This window comes from Nelumbo lutea, chromosome 1 (assembly GCF_056320005.1).
Source record: "Nelumbo lutea isolate HS-2025 chromosome 1, American lotus-T2T, whole genome shotgun sequence".
Taxonomy (NCBI): Eukaryota; Viridiplantae; Streptophyta; class Magnoliopsida; order Proteales; family Nelumbonaceae; genus Nelumbo; species Nelumbo lutea.
In genome coordinates, this window is record NC_142684.1 from 35,435,863 (window position 1) to 35,449,997 (window position 14,135).

At 36.5% G+C, this 14,135-nt stretch overlaps 1 protein-coding gene and 1 non-coding gene across 3 annotated transcripts in view; both read right to left on the reverse strand.

Moving 5' to 3' along the window:
* Nucleotides 1–14,135, reverse strand: part of LOC148874256 (zinc finger CCCH domain protein) — a 60,980-nt gene that overhangs the window by 10,882 nt on the left and 35,963 nt on the right. For both annotated transcript variants that reach the window (XR_016100094.1, XM_088947929.1), the window contains exons 7-8: nt 9,378–9,472; nt 8,250–8,363 (exon numbers count right to left, since the gene is read on the reverse strand). Coding sequence is in view for 1 of the 2 variants with exons in the window: in XM_088947929.1 (XP_088804055.1) it covers nt 8,250–8,363; nt 9,378–9,472 (209 nt within the window). In the remaining variant the exon portion in view is untranslated. The remainder of the gene's footprint in view (nt 1–8,249; nt 8,364–9,377; nt 9,473–14,135) is intronic.
* On the reverse strand, nt 2,082–2,188 carry LOC148874257 (small nucleolar RNA R71). Its single transcript, XR_016106240.1, has one exon. It is a non-coding gene; the product is annotated as a small nucleolar RNA R71 (small nucleolar RNA).

Below are 14,135 nucleotides of genomic sequence, written 5' to 3' on the forward strand. Positions count from 1 at the left end.
CCTTGGGGTTTTACCAAACCAAGGCTGAATCTTAATCTACTCGAATGACCTAGAGAACTAATTGCTTAATCAATTCTGTGCATATTTAGCTTGTCTTCTCAGCTTGCATGCAAGGTGTTTGATCCAATTTCTTAGAGATAGTTTGTTAGTTAGGATTTCAATTTTGGGATTAGATATACATTTCGGTTTATCAGATAAGAGAAGGCTAATGTATTACTAGTAGTTGCTGCATAAGTCCTCGTGGGAAACGATACTCTATTCATCACTTTATTACTTGAGCGGCTAGTGCACTTGCTAGTGTAGCAAATACGCATCAAGTTTTTGGCGCCATTGTCGAGGGCTTATTGCAACAATATTAGGAACTATTAACCACTGTTAATCTGATTTCTAACTTTGTGCATTGTAGTTCAGATTTGTGTGCATTAACCTCTGTTGCTGATTTAGGTAGTTTTCTTTCTTATAGCCGATTGTCTCTAACATAGGTTGTTGTTCTAGTTCAGTAGTGTAGCTGATCTTTAGTTCTATACATTACAGTTTAGATATGCACACAGTAACCTACATTACTGATTTAGGTAATCTCTTTTTTCTTGCCGAATGTTTGTAATTCTGTATTAGGTAATCTGATTTTTTTTCTGTATATTAGGTTCAGATCTGTAGATAGAGTAACTTCCCTTGCTGATATAAGTAGTTTTCATGCTTATTGTTAATTGCCGTTATCTTAGTTTGTTGTTCTAGTTTCAATAATGTAGCTAGTTTTAAATTTCTTTCTCCTTGCCGAATGCATCTAGCTTAGGTTGTTGTTCTTGTTTCTGTAGAATGTAGCTTCTTGATTCTATAGGTTATTTTGCTGATTTGGTAGATTTCAGATCTGTGTTTTGTAGGAAGAACTCTATAGCTTGTTGTTATAGATTTCATTTATGATTTGATAGATTTATGATCTGTAGTAGGATTCAGATTTGTATATAATAACCTTTAGTACTAATATCAGTAGTTTTCTTCCCTATTGCTGATTTGCTTAGTTTTTGGTTGTTGTTCTAGTCTTGGTAGTGTAACTAAATTTTTGTTCTGTATACTCTATAAAAATAGTGTAGTTCAGATCTGTACACATTAACCTTTATTGTTGAAATAAAAAATCAGATCTGTGCATGCACAAAAATAGTTGTTCTTGTTGCGATAGAGTGTAGTTTCTTGAATCTATAGGTCATTTCTTTGATTTGACAGAATTTTGTAGGCTTTTTTTTTCCTTTTTAGCTAGCTTCTGTGTTTTGTAGATAGCTGATTGTTCTTCTTGCCGATTGGCTTTATATTATGTTGTTGTTATAGTTTCAGTAGTGTCAAGTTTTCTTGATTTGATAGACTACTTTTCTGATTCCAATCGTGTATATTAGATTTCAGATCTGTCCACATTAGTTTCCAGCCGGTTGATTGTTCTTTTTCTTGAGGTTTTTCTTTTTAGATAGCATTCAGTCTTTGCCTTGTAAATTGCTACTACAGTAGTGGTTAACAGTACTTCTTATTAGGATTGTTGATTGTTTGATTATTTACATTTCTAATTGGTGTACATTAGTCTTTTATTGCTTTGACTTGTACAGCTTATGACAAGCATACCTAAACCGGAGGAAGTCCCTTACGATCCGGAGATTGAAAGAACCCTCCGCATCCACTTAAGAGTTGCTAGACAAGTTAGAGATGAAATTGAAGAGATGACCGAACCGAGGACTATGATGGACTATGCCAAACCAACCCTAACCGGGGCTGCTTGAAGCATTGTAAGACCAGCCATTGCTGCAAATAATTTTGAGATCAAACCAGCCATAATTCAGATGATCCAAAACACAGTTCAGTTCTGTGGTATGGCTCATGAAGATTCAAACTCTCACATAGCCAACTTCTTCGAGATTTGTGACACTTTCAAGCACAATGGGGTGAGTAATGATGCTGTTACGCTGAGGTTATTCCCATTTTCATTGAAAGACAAGGCCAAGGCTTGGCTGAATTCATTACCGGCCGGATCTATAGCCACTTGGGATGAGATGGCTAGCCAATTCCTCTCCAAGTACTTCCCTCCATCCAAGACGGCAAAGATGAGAAATAACATCACCATTTTCTTCCAACAAGATGGAGAATCTCTATATGAGTCATGGGAGCGTTATAAGGAGCTTTTAAGGAAGGTCCCTCATCAAGGACTTCCTATATGGCTGCAAGTGCAAACCTTCTACAATGGTCTAACCGAAGCCAATAAGACCATCCTAGATGCGGCAGCCGGAGGCTCCATCAACAATAAGACCCCTGAAGTGGCCCATGCACTTATAGAGGAGATGGAAGCCAATAATTACCAATGGCATTTAGAGAGAATACAAGTGAGGAAACAGTAAGGTCTTCACAATGTGGACACATACACAGCTCTATCTGCGCAAATAGGTGCACTTAGCAAGAAAATTGATGAGATGCAGATGGCAGCCATGCATGTGTAGTCCATGACTTGTGATAAGTGTGGGGGAGGCCATATCAGTACTGAATGCCAAGTGGGCAATCAGTTTATACAGTTCACAGAACAGATAGACTTTGTTGGCAACTTTGCAAGGCAGCAATACAGTCAGAGCCATCATGCCTTCAACCCCGAATAGAGAGGCCACCCGAACCAGCCATGGCCAAATCAGCATGTACCGAATCCCTTCCACCAAAACTTCCATCAGTCGGAACATAAATTTAACCTCGAGGAGCTGATGACCAAGTTCATAGCTAGTGCTAAAACAAGATTTCAGAATAACGAAACATCGATAAGGAACTTGGAGAATCAAATTGGGTAGTTGGCACAAATGATTTCAGCAAGGGTACCGGGCACTCTACCGAACAACACCGCTGTGAACCCAAGAGAACAAAAGGTTGTTGGGAGATATCCCAATTCAGATGCTTAGTCATAAACTGTCTTACTTGCTTTCTGCTTTTCTCATTCATAGCATTTGAGCTTAGTTTTTTTTTTAAGGATGTTAATTGCATAAAGTTGTTGATCTCTCTTTCTAGCTTAATGTGATTCTTAGCAGCTAGAGGCTTCCCATCAAAAGAACTATTGCAAAATTTGAGAACGATCTTTAGGGAAGTCCTCTAAACCCCTCTCCTTATTTGATAATGTTCTTCATGTTATTACCTTCATTGCTGGATTTATTTATTGTGCTCCCTAACACTAGGAACATTGAGGACAATGGTCATCTTAAGTGTGGGGGAGTTAGGCTGAGGCTATGCACCTCAATCATCCCAACACTTACATACATGCATTGATAAGCCAAATAAACTAGAAATCTCCTTAAGATAATTGTTGTTTATTAGGTGAATTCAAAGAGGGAATACAATGAGTGGAGGGAGACCACTGTATGTGTCAATTTTTATTCTTGTGAATAATCCAACTTAGCACAATGCATGAGGTTAAGGGAGTTGAATATGACTTTCGTCATGACCAGCCCTAACTACCTTCATATGTATGAAGCACTTGATTGCATTATTAATGATCAGTCGAGCTAGTCACATCTGAACTGTTAATGCATGAGGTTCAACAACAACAAAAGAACTGACTCCACTATTCCGAGCTGAATAGTAAAACTAGCAACTTGGAATATGAGTATTGTTATCTGCCTCAAGCCTATGACCAGTGTGAGATGGATCATAAAATGCACTCACACCAAAAGAAAAAAAAAAAAAAAACCTACAAAATTCTATCAAATAAGAGAATGACCTATAGACTCAAGAAACTACACTCTACCGCAACAAGAACAACTATTTTTGTGGGTGCACAAATCTGACTTCTAATTTCAACAATGAAGGTTAATGTGTACAAATCTGAACTACACTATTTTTATAAAGTACATAGAACAAAAATTCAGCTACACTACCAAGACTAGAACAACAACAAAAAACTAAGCAAATCAGCAATAGGAAAGAAAACTACTGATATTAGTACTGAAGGTTACTATATACAAATCTGAATCCTACTACAGATCAGAAATCTCTCAAGTCAGAAATCTATCAAATCAGAAATGAAATCTATAACAACAAGATATAGAGTTCTTCCTACAAAACACAGATCTGAAATCTACCACATTAGCAAAATAACCTATAAAATCAAGAAGCTACATTCTGCAGAAACAACAACAACCTAAGCTTAGATGCATTCGGCAAGGATAAAGAAATCTAAAACTAGCTACACTACTGAAACTAGAACAACAAACTAAGATAAAGGCAATTAACAATAAGCAAGAAAACTACTTCTATCAGCAAGGAAAGTTACTCTATCTACAGATCTGAACCTAATATACAGAAAAAAAAAATCAGATTACCTAGTACAGAATTACAAATATTCGGCAAGAAAAAAGAGATTACCTAAATCAGTAATGTAGGTTAGTGTGTGCAGATCCGAACTGTAATGTATAGAACTAAAGATCAGCTATACTACTGAACTAGAACAACAACCTATGTTAGAGACGATCGGCTATAACAAAGAAAACTACCTAAATCAACAACAAAGGTTAATGCACACAAATCTGAACTACAATGCACAGAGTTAGAAATCAAATTAACAGTAGCTAATAGTTCCTAATATTGCTGCAATAAGTCCTCGGCAACGGCGCCAAAAACTTGATGCGTAATTGCTACACTAGCAAGTGCACTAGCCGCACGAGTAATAGAGTGATGAATAGAGTATCGTTTCCCACGAGGATTTATGCAGCAACAACTAGTAGTATATCAGCCTACTATTATCTGAGAATCCGAAATGTATATCCAACCTAAAACTAAATTCCTAGCTAAGAAATTGGATCAAACACCTTACATGCAAGTTGAGAAGACAAGCTAAATATGCACATAATTGATTCAGCAATTAGTTTCCTAGGTTACTCGACTAAATTAAGATTCAGCCTTGGTTTGGTGAACCCCAAGGAAATGAACAGCCTCTCTCAAGCGCATGTTCAATGTATGCATGAGTGATGGTCCTTATATCTCTATCAAGGATCTAATCCTCATGCATGCATTAAGATCTAGCAATTCTAGGACATCATTTCAGCTGAATGAATATTTTAGCTGAATGAACACCAACCGAATTGTTCAAGTTATCTCTAAACTCACACAATTCGGTTCTTGATTAGCATATCCGAAATTCTAGAGTCTTTCTCAAGCACTCCAGAACTTCCAAGAATAAAGAACAATTCAGCCAAACAGAATTAAGAGTGTCTGAATTCTTTCTCAAGCAATTCAGACATTACAAAGATCAAAATCAATTCGGCTAGCAGTTCTACAAATAAATTTCTAATCAAGAAATATCAAGATTGCATCTAATCTATTCGAATGAACCTCAAAAACTAATTATAGATATGAAATTACTGAATAAATGCTTCAATTACAGCAAGAAAGAAAATTTAATGGAGAAATTACACATAATTCCTAGCTGAATTCGATTACCAAATGTGCAGAAATCAAGGAAGAAATAACCTAGATCTCCAATGGCTTCTTCTCCTTTCGAATTCAACTTCTTCTCTTGAAGTTGCTTGAATCTCCTTTCTTCTCCTCTCTTGCGCCTATCTCTCTCTTCTCCCTCCAAGAATTCAAACTCAAGGTTTGAATCTCCCCAAAGGGCTGAAGTCTCAAAGTGTTTGAACCCCTTTTTTCCTCCAAGAAACCTCCTTAAATAGTTTTTCCTTCATCTCTCCAAGAATTCTAGAAGTTGCCGCCCCTAGCCTCTCTTGAACCTTCTAGAAGTTGCTGCCCCTAACTTCTCTTGAACTTTCTAGAAGTTGCCGCCCCTAGCTTCTCTTGGGCTGCTAATGGGCTGCCAATGGGCCTCCTCCTTGCTGGGCTGAATCGGCTCCCTTGGAAGGCTGCAGTTGGGCTCTCTCTTTGAGCCTTCCCAAAGAGTGCAGCATGGGCTTCATAGGACGAATGACCCCTCAGCTGGGCTTTTGTTCCAACTGGGCTGAATTACCTTCAATTTAGCTCTTTTTTCCCTGTTTTATGCTTTCTTTCTCCTGAATTGGTTTCCCTTGAAGATTTCCTGAAATTAAGCTGAATTGGGGTAAAACTCACACAAACTAGCATAAAAACCATGCATAAAGCCCCATAAAATGTGTAATTTGTGCACTCATCACTGAGCAAAAGAAACATTGGTTTTCCCACTGTTGCCTTGTGTAACACGTCTAACACTTCTAATGGTTTCCTGATCCGAGTCTTTTGGCCTGCCTAAAGGTTTGCTTCCATTCTTGTGAAAACTCCTTGTTTCTTTTTTACAGCCACTTTCAGACTGCCACGTAGCTGCAGCTCCTCCACCACTTCGTCTTCCTCCTGCCTTGCTTCTCTCCACAGGGTAGCTTCAATGGAAGACAGTAACCACACTGGGAAGAACAAACCCTCCACAGCTACATTCACCTTCCTCGGTATATCTTCTGGTTTTACACTAGCAAGTAGAATGGCTGCACTTCGCAAATCTCCCCAAAAAACACCATCAAGGCGAGCTCCACACAACAAAGCAATTGAGTTGTTTGTTTTTTTATTCCAGAGATAGAATGGCAACCCAAGCACTCGAACAATTGCATTATCTTCCACTGAGAACACTTTTGAATTTGATAAAAACGACCATTTAAAAACTGAGAAGGTTCCCAGATCATCTTGGATACTTAGGGCTCTAACATTTACCTGTTTTTCAAGAGGGTCCAACACTGCCTTAGCAGGACCGAACAGGGTCACAATAAAGGTGCTTCTTAGCTCCATCTTGCTCTTCAACATTTCTGCAACTTTCCACCAGTCTGTCACCACCCCTCTAGCTTCAACCACTAGCATTCCATCCCATTTTCCTTTTGTCCCCTCTGCTACCAATGAAGGGTCCCTCCTACTATTTGCCATGACAACAAAATTTTTGTATTTATCCTCTTTTACACAAAAACTGGCTTCTGGTTTCTGGTCATTATCCCCTTTCATCAACATTCATATTCTCTTTATTCTCCATTCTCCTTCTATTGAGAAAATTTGTTAGTGTCCCAGCAATCCTTCTCCACCCTTGATCATTCTTCCCTTGAGGAAGACAAAAAACACCATAAATGCACCTTTTGCATTCCTCTTGTTCTCCAGCACATACCTCCTACCCGATCCTGAGAAATTTTCTTTCCGATATTTCTGCTTCCCTTTAGCAGCTGCATCAGAGACAAACTCTTTCACCCCACTCAATCATTTCTGAGCCTTCCACAAGGATCGTGGTTCTCTTCTGTTCTCTTACTTTCAAACCCATTCTTCCTTTGATCCGTATCTCTTCGAAGAGAAACTCTTTGGCCTCTATCCTCAGAGCTGACCTCCATTTTACTTTCTCCACGAAACCTCCCTCCACTTTCTCCACGAATTCTCCCATGGCAGTTATCTAAATCAGTATATCTCTTTCTATAATAAGGGAACTCCTGATTTTTTTTTCTTCTTCCTATGCATGCATTAGAACTCCAGTTTTTTTTTTCAAATATATTTATAAAATTGGCATGCATTTTCCAGCTTATCCAAGCATATACATTTTTTTTTCATTCGCATCCATGTGTTTCCAAAGCGTATCCGTATCCATATCCAGGCAGTCCAATACGATACCCAATACCAATACTTTAATCCTTGGTATACAGTACTGTAGTATAAAAGAGAAAGGTGAGAATGGAATGAAGAATTTTTCAGCTACTTTTCCTTGGGTGTTATGCTCAAGAATTTTACTTCTTTGGTTCAATGCCACTGATGGTTCTGTATTGAGCTTGCAACTCCATACTTGTTCAAGATGAGGGATGGGACTCCTCTGACTATCTTATTTCTGCCTTATTCTATCCTATTTCATTATCTGTAAGAGATTTGATCATCTCTAAAGCTATTCTATATGAAGTTTATATCAGAACCCCACATCATTAGTGCAACAATCAAGTTAAATATGATGCTTACTGTTTATCTAATCTACCCTTTTTCCCATTTCCTGTTTAAATCTAGGGTTATGACTTATGACAACTGACAACTGCGTATCTACAACATGTCCAGTTGCCCACATGGCAATATGCTGCTGACCAAGTGTTTAATTGGCATTGCCTAATAGCACACAGCAATGGCTCATGAGAAAACGAGTGGCATTTCTCTGCCGCAACACTAGGCTCTTGTAACAGAACATGGTTGAGAGGGTAAACAGTCAGAATTAAAAAAAAAAAAATGAATGCAAACCAAGATCAGAAATGGTAAGAAAAAGATGCAAGCCATACCGATGCAGCAGCTCTTGTAGTCATTGTCCGTTCAACAGCTACTGGAGCCAAAGTAGGCTCCACGGCTGATGTATGAGTTAAACAAGGTTCAAGATCAATGGTACCACCACCCTTCTGTAGAAAAGCATTAAACTAGCAAGGGTTAGATTAAGCATCAGAAAAAAGACACAACAAAAGATAGATGATGATGTTGAGGGCAGAAATTTACAAGGTTTCTTAAAATAAATAGACATGAATAAAAGAAAAGACAGGCGGTAGGAAAATTCTATTCCCCCCCCCCCCTTTATTATTGATAACAAACAAGATGATTCATTCATAAAGGTTCTGAAATAAAGTGAGTTTTTTTTACCTCTTCTCAAAAAAGAATAATAAAGTGAGATACAAGAGCTGGGCCACAAGGTCCATAGAGAAAAAAAGTTAGAAGAAAGAATAGAAGACTGGGAAAGAAACATAGAACCAACTAATGTGATACCATTAGAAGCCCTCAAGCCCCCATATCAAATCCAACTAAAATGAAGAAATACTATCACACCCAAACTCAAACTTCTACTTGCTCAAGACCCCCAAGAGCTGAACCTCCAACAAGTCCCTGCTCCCCCTAACAGCCACCAGGAAACTGGAAAGACATGATGCTAATCCCAAGAACATCAATATTTGAAAAAACGAAAGCAGAGAAAATGGTTATAGAATCTCCAACTAAAATGAAAAAGCACTGTCAGTATTGAAAATCCAACCATTGCAGGAGAGACGATATATGTAGAAAAGCTCAAAAGCATAGTCAACGTGTTAGCTGATACATAAGCATTTTCAGCTGTCAAGGCCAAGCATCACATGGGTGACTAGATAAGGATACATTTCTCAAAATTCTAAATAAAATAAGATATAGAGGTATCAATATAATGCATGTATAAAATGGTAAAACACATATTAAAGCTTTACTTTTAGAAACATGAAGTTTCATATCTTAATTTGAACCAATTCATTCTCTTTTGCATCAACAACTTATCTCAACCCCCCCCCAACCAAAAGAAAAAAAAAAAAAGATAAAACAGGAAAAGTAAGAAGCCCAATATCAGTGCTGACAATACATTGCTTAGCCTAGCATAATACATTTTATGTTAAAATTACCTTAACAATGCAGCATCTTTCAACACGATAACTACAACCAATTGCAGCACCCCACGCACGAGAACGTACATTGTTTCTCAAAGTGGATGTATAGCCTACAAATGAAATATAAAACTTAGACTTTTAGTATGATTAACAAGCATATACAAACCAAAATACAAGGAAGAAGCTCCCCTCATATCGACTACTTGCTAGTGTACTCAATACTCACATGATTCACAAGTTAAAATGAAGCTCTAAAACCTTCCATCAACTGAGAATATGGCCTTTTACACATTGAAGGGGATAGAAAAGCTAGGGTAAACCACAGAGGACATGGCTAGTAGTAAGAATTGATTTTAGCACTTTAACAATGGATATGGCTTTAAATAGAACGAATTGGCAAAACAGGATTCATGTAGCCAACCCCATATAATTGGGACAAGGCATGGATGGTGATGATAATGATATTAAGTTTGAAACTTGGAACATGTGATGTGGGTACGATCTTGGCCTACAATAATTTTAGGATTAATTGGGTGGCACCCAAGGAGGGATGGGAAAATTTATATTTTGATGGATGCTTTCTTGGTAACCCATGTAAGTTTCGGATTGGAAAAGCCTTTAGTGATCTGGTTGACAGTATCTTGTTGAGTGATTCAGACCCAAGTAGAGAGTCAGGCTCACATTGGAGTCTGACACTCCACAGACTCCGGGGGATACTTCTATTTGACATCTCATCACTTAGCTTATTTGGCATAAATGCACAGCTAATGTACAAGAAGAATGTCATTTTTCATGTCAAATATTACTTGGTAATAAAGGAAACATTTAAGACCACATTTTTTGCAGGCAAGGTTCAAAATTTCAAATTGACACGCCCCGTATCAGGCATAATGTATCATATCGCCAAGTCTCTGATACCTCAAATAAGGGGTGTTTCAGATTTTGAGTGGTTTCAGCAGATAGGCATGCCTAAAACCAACCACCTGAAGCAATTTTGAAAAAAATAAATAAAAACTAAAAAATTGTTATTAAGCATTGAAACACCCTATACGCCTGTTCATGTGTATTGGATGTATTGATACTTCGAACCTTGTTTGCATGTAATATAATGTTGGAAATTCAAATAATATGAACTATTTTAATAGTATACACTTTCCCATAGGTGTGTTTCCATATGTTCATGTTTCCTCATCTTGCATCAGATTCCAAGTCCCATGTCCCCTTCCATGCAACATTGTCAAGGGACCTCTTTGAGGGCTGAGCTGCTTGCTCTCCCTTGAGGATTGAAGTTTACTTCTTCATCAGGATTCAGGATAGACAATGTGATTGTTGAAGGATACTTCCAGGTGGTGGTCAATTTGGCGCTCATCCAGATGCAATGACCCTTGGTTTGAGACATTTGTTAATAGCATGGTTTCAAATGCCGCCTGACATATGTTGATGTCGAGGCTTACCGACATGAAAATGGATAGTAATATAAAAATTACATTATTTCGGTCGACATTTCCTATATTTCGGAAATGTCGACCAAATCAATCCAAATAACCCAAAAAATGACAGTTTTTCCTATTATGTCAGCAGGATGCCAACTAATGTCGATAGGATGTCGACTAATGTATATTAATAATATAATATATTAGTATATTATATTAATATAATACGGTATATTAATATAAATTATTCCATTAATAATTTCTATTTAATATTCCATTAATTACTTTATAATATAAAACATAAAATATTTTTCAAGTAATAAAATATTAACTAGTTAGTATTTTTTAAAATATTTATTAAAATCAGAAGATGTTTATTAAATTTTATAATAAATCATATTCTACATTTAATATAAAAATCAGAATAAATTTATTAAATTTAATAAAAAAACATTATTTATTATAAATTTAGTATTAAAAATCATAATAAATTCATTAAGTTTTATAAGAATTCAGAATTTATCATAATCTTAATACTACAAAAAGGAGAATCAGTTTATTAAATTTATAATAAAACATAATGTATTATAACTTTAATATTTAAAAAATCAGAATAAATGTATTTCTATTTACTAATGTGAAATAAATATATTAGAATGTATAATAAATCAGAATTAAAAATAAGAAAAGAAAATATCAGATAACCTTGTAAAAACATCAAAATGCATAATAAATCAGTAAATTGTCATTTACTAATTTGTTATTGATCTTAGTTTCTTAACATTATATAATGGTTGGGAATAAGAATAATAGTTTATAAATATGTATTAATGCTTATTTTATCATTTTACAAAATATCATTGCATATTTCCACATATTTCATAATATTTCCACAATGTCTCTAATTTTTACAATATTTCCCTTTGACATTTCCGACATTTCTGACATATGTCCTATGTTTTGGTAAGCGACATTTCCATCGACATCGACATTTTAAACCTTGGTTAATAGAACCCAACGCCTTGGTAATAGGTGTCCATTAAGTGCTCATTCACATGGATTCCAAGCTCTACCAATGGCCTGGCAGACTCTCTAAGGCAAGGGTGACTGAGGAATTTTTGTTTAGGGGATAATAGGCCCTGGGGTGGATATTATCTGTTTTTATTTTTTATCTTTTCAATGAATTAATATGTTTTCAATATTACCTGTATTTATTGATGTTGGGTTTTCTTCTTCTCCTTTTCAATGAATGAAAGTTGTTTATTACTAAGAGATTTTCTAAATCTCTTAGTAAGTCCAGATACACAGAAGCTTTTTTTTCATTTTGTATTGTTTTATGGGTTAGGGGCCATTACTCAGTTTGATGGAAAAAAAATTGGCCTGAAATTGGACAATGGCCTTTTTATTGTTTGCATGGATTGGTCATCAGTCCTGTGGAAATCAGAACCAGTTATGTTGCTTTGGGTGCCCAAATGGCAAGTTTCAATTCTAGAGCCAAATAATGAGTTTTCTTGGATTTCACACCAAGTTTATTCAAAAAACATGATGGCCTAAATTGAAGCACAAAAAAACCAAAACAAAGTAGAACTACCGGATTAGTAACAGATGCTTGATGGAGTTGTTAATAATAACAGAACTGTGAATGGCCCATTTAGGCCCATTAAACAAGTGTATACCCAGGGACCTCGCAAGATGGCCCAGTATGGCTGAAAAGGGGGTAACCAACATCAAGCCATTTTCAGACTCTCTCTCTCTCTCTCTCTCTCTCTCTCCCTATTTTCTGATTTCAGGAGGCAGAGTCTCCCTCGAAGAGACTCCTGTGGTGAGCAGGCTCTCTCCAATGCCTTACTGTCTGTTATTCTACCTCCAAGGGACATGTAGTTCATCTTTCAAACAGTCAATTTCTTGGAAAATTTGTCCACTACAGGATCTCAAAAGCCCCTTTGGATTTAGTGGCAACCAAAGATATTTCAAAGGCCAAGAGCCAGGGAAAGCAGACAAGTCAAAGCTGTTCAATGGATCAAAATAACAAAACCTTTTGAAGAATTTACGATTTAAGATGTACTAAGAACTTGGACTGCAATAGCAGTGCTTCTGCCTTATGGCAGTGTGGCCTCCATGTCATGGGCTCCACCAATAGAAGGTGAAATCAAATTAAACTTTGATGGAAGCAGTATAGGAAACTCTGGAGCAACCAGCATAGGAGGTGCCAGTGTTTTAAAAGCACAAGGTGCAAAAAAGGCACAGGAATCAATTTGCGCCCGAGGCACAAGCCGCAAGGCGGGGTGCACGCCTTTTTGAAGCAATGCACAAAAATAAAAAAATGAAAAAATATTAAACATAATATTAATAAAAAATATAAACTTAAATTTTAAAATAAATGTTTTAAAAAACCTATTATCTAAAATTAAAATACATAAACATAAGATGTAAAGCATATTTAAATGAGAATTCAAAAATAAAATCAAACAACATTTTCAAGCATGCAAAACCCAAAATCTCTTTTTTTCTCAATTGCATTACTTCAAGTAGCTAATGTGATGTTAAACATATTACATTCCTACTTCTACGAGCCGCCTTTGTGCCACGGCCCTCGAGGCAAGCCTAAACAAGTCCATATTAGGGTCTTAAATTCTTAGTTCTAGCACAAAAATATAATGACTTTATAATTTTAATTGCTTTTTAAGAAGATATTTTATTAGGATGAATTAATGAACAACATTACCAAATAGGGGGTTCTCGAAAAAACAAAAAGCAAAAAGTGTCAAATTTTCAAAAGGTGCATGCATGGGCTGAGGCGCAAGGCGCACCAGGTATGTGCCTTTTGAAAGGGCTGCGCCTAGGACCTGGGCGAGGCGCCTACCCTAAAATGCACCTCGCTTGTGTGCCTAGGCGCGCCTTTTAAATTGCTGTGAGGTGCTTTTAGAGACCACAACAGGAACATCTAGGCATCAGTCTTTTAAAAAGGTGCTAGAGGCATACACCTAGAGGCATATAGAAACTTGAGGTGTACAAGGCATATGCCTCAAATTCTTTTACATTTAAAGTTTTTATAATAAAAATGATATAGATAAAATTAGGAGAACCATTTTATCATGCTCTCCATTATATACTAACATAATACAGAGGGTGAAACCTTCCAAATTTGTTCATTGTAATATAATAAACAAATTTTATTATAAAAAATTAAAATATGTATTCTTCTACTCTATCTTCCTATTCCTCCTCTCATCCTCCTCTGGGTAGTGGAATCCTCACGTCATGCCACATTTTAAAACATTGCTTCACAATATTCTCTAGACCAATGGAGGAAGAAAACTCAATCAGGGCTGAGTTGATA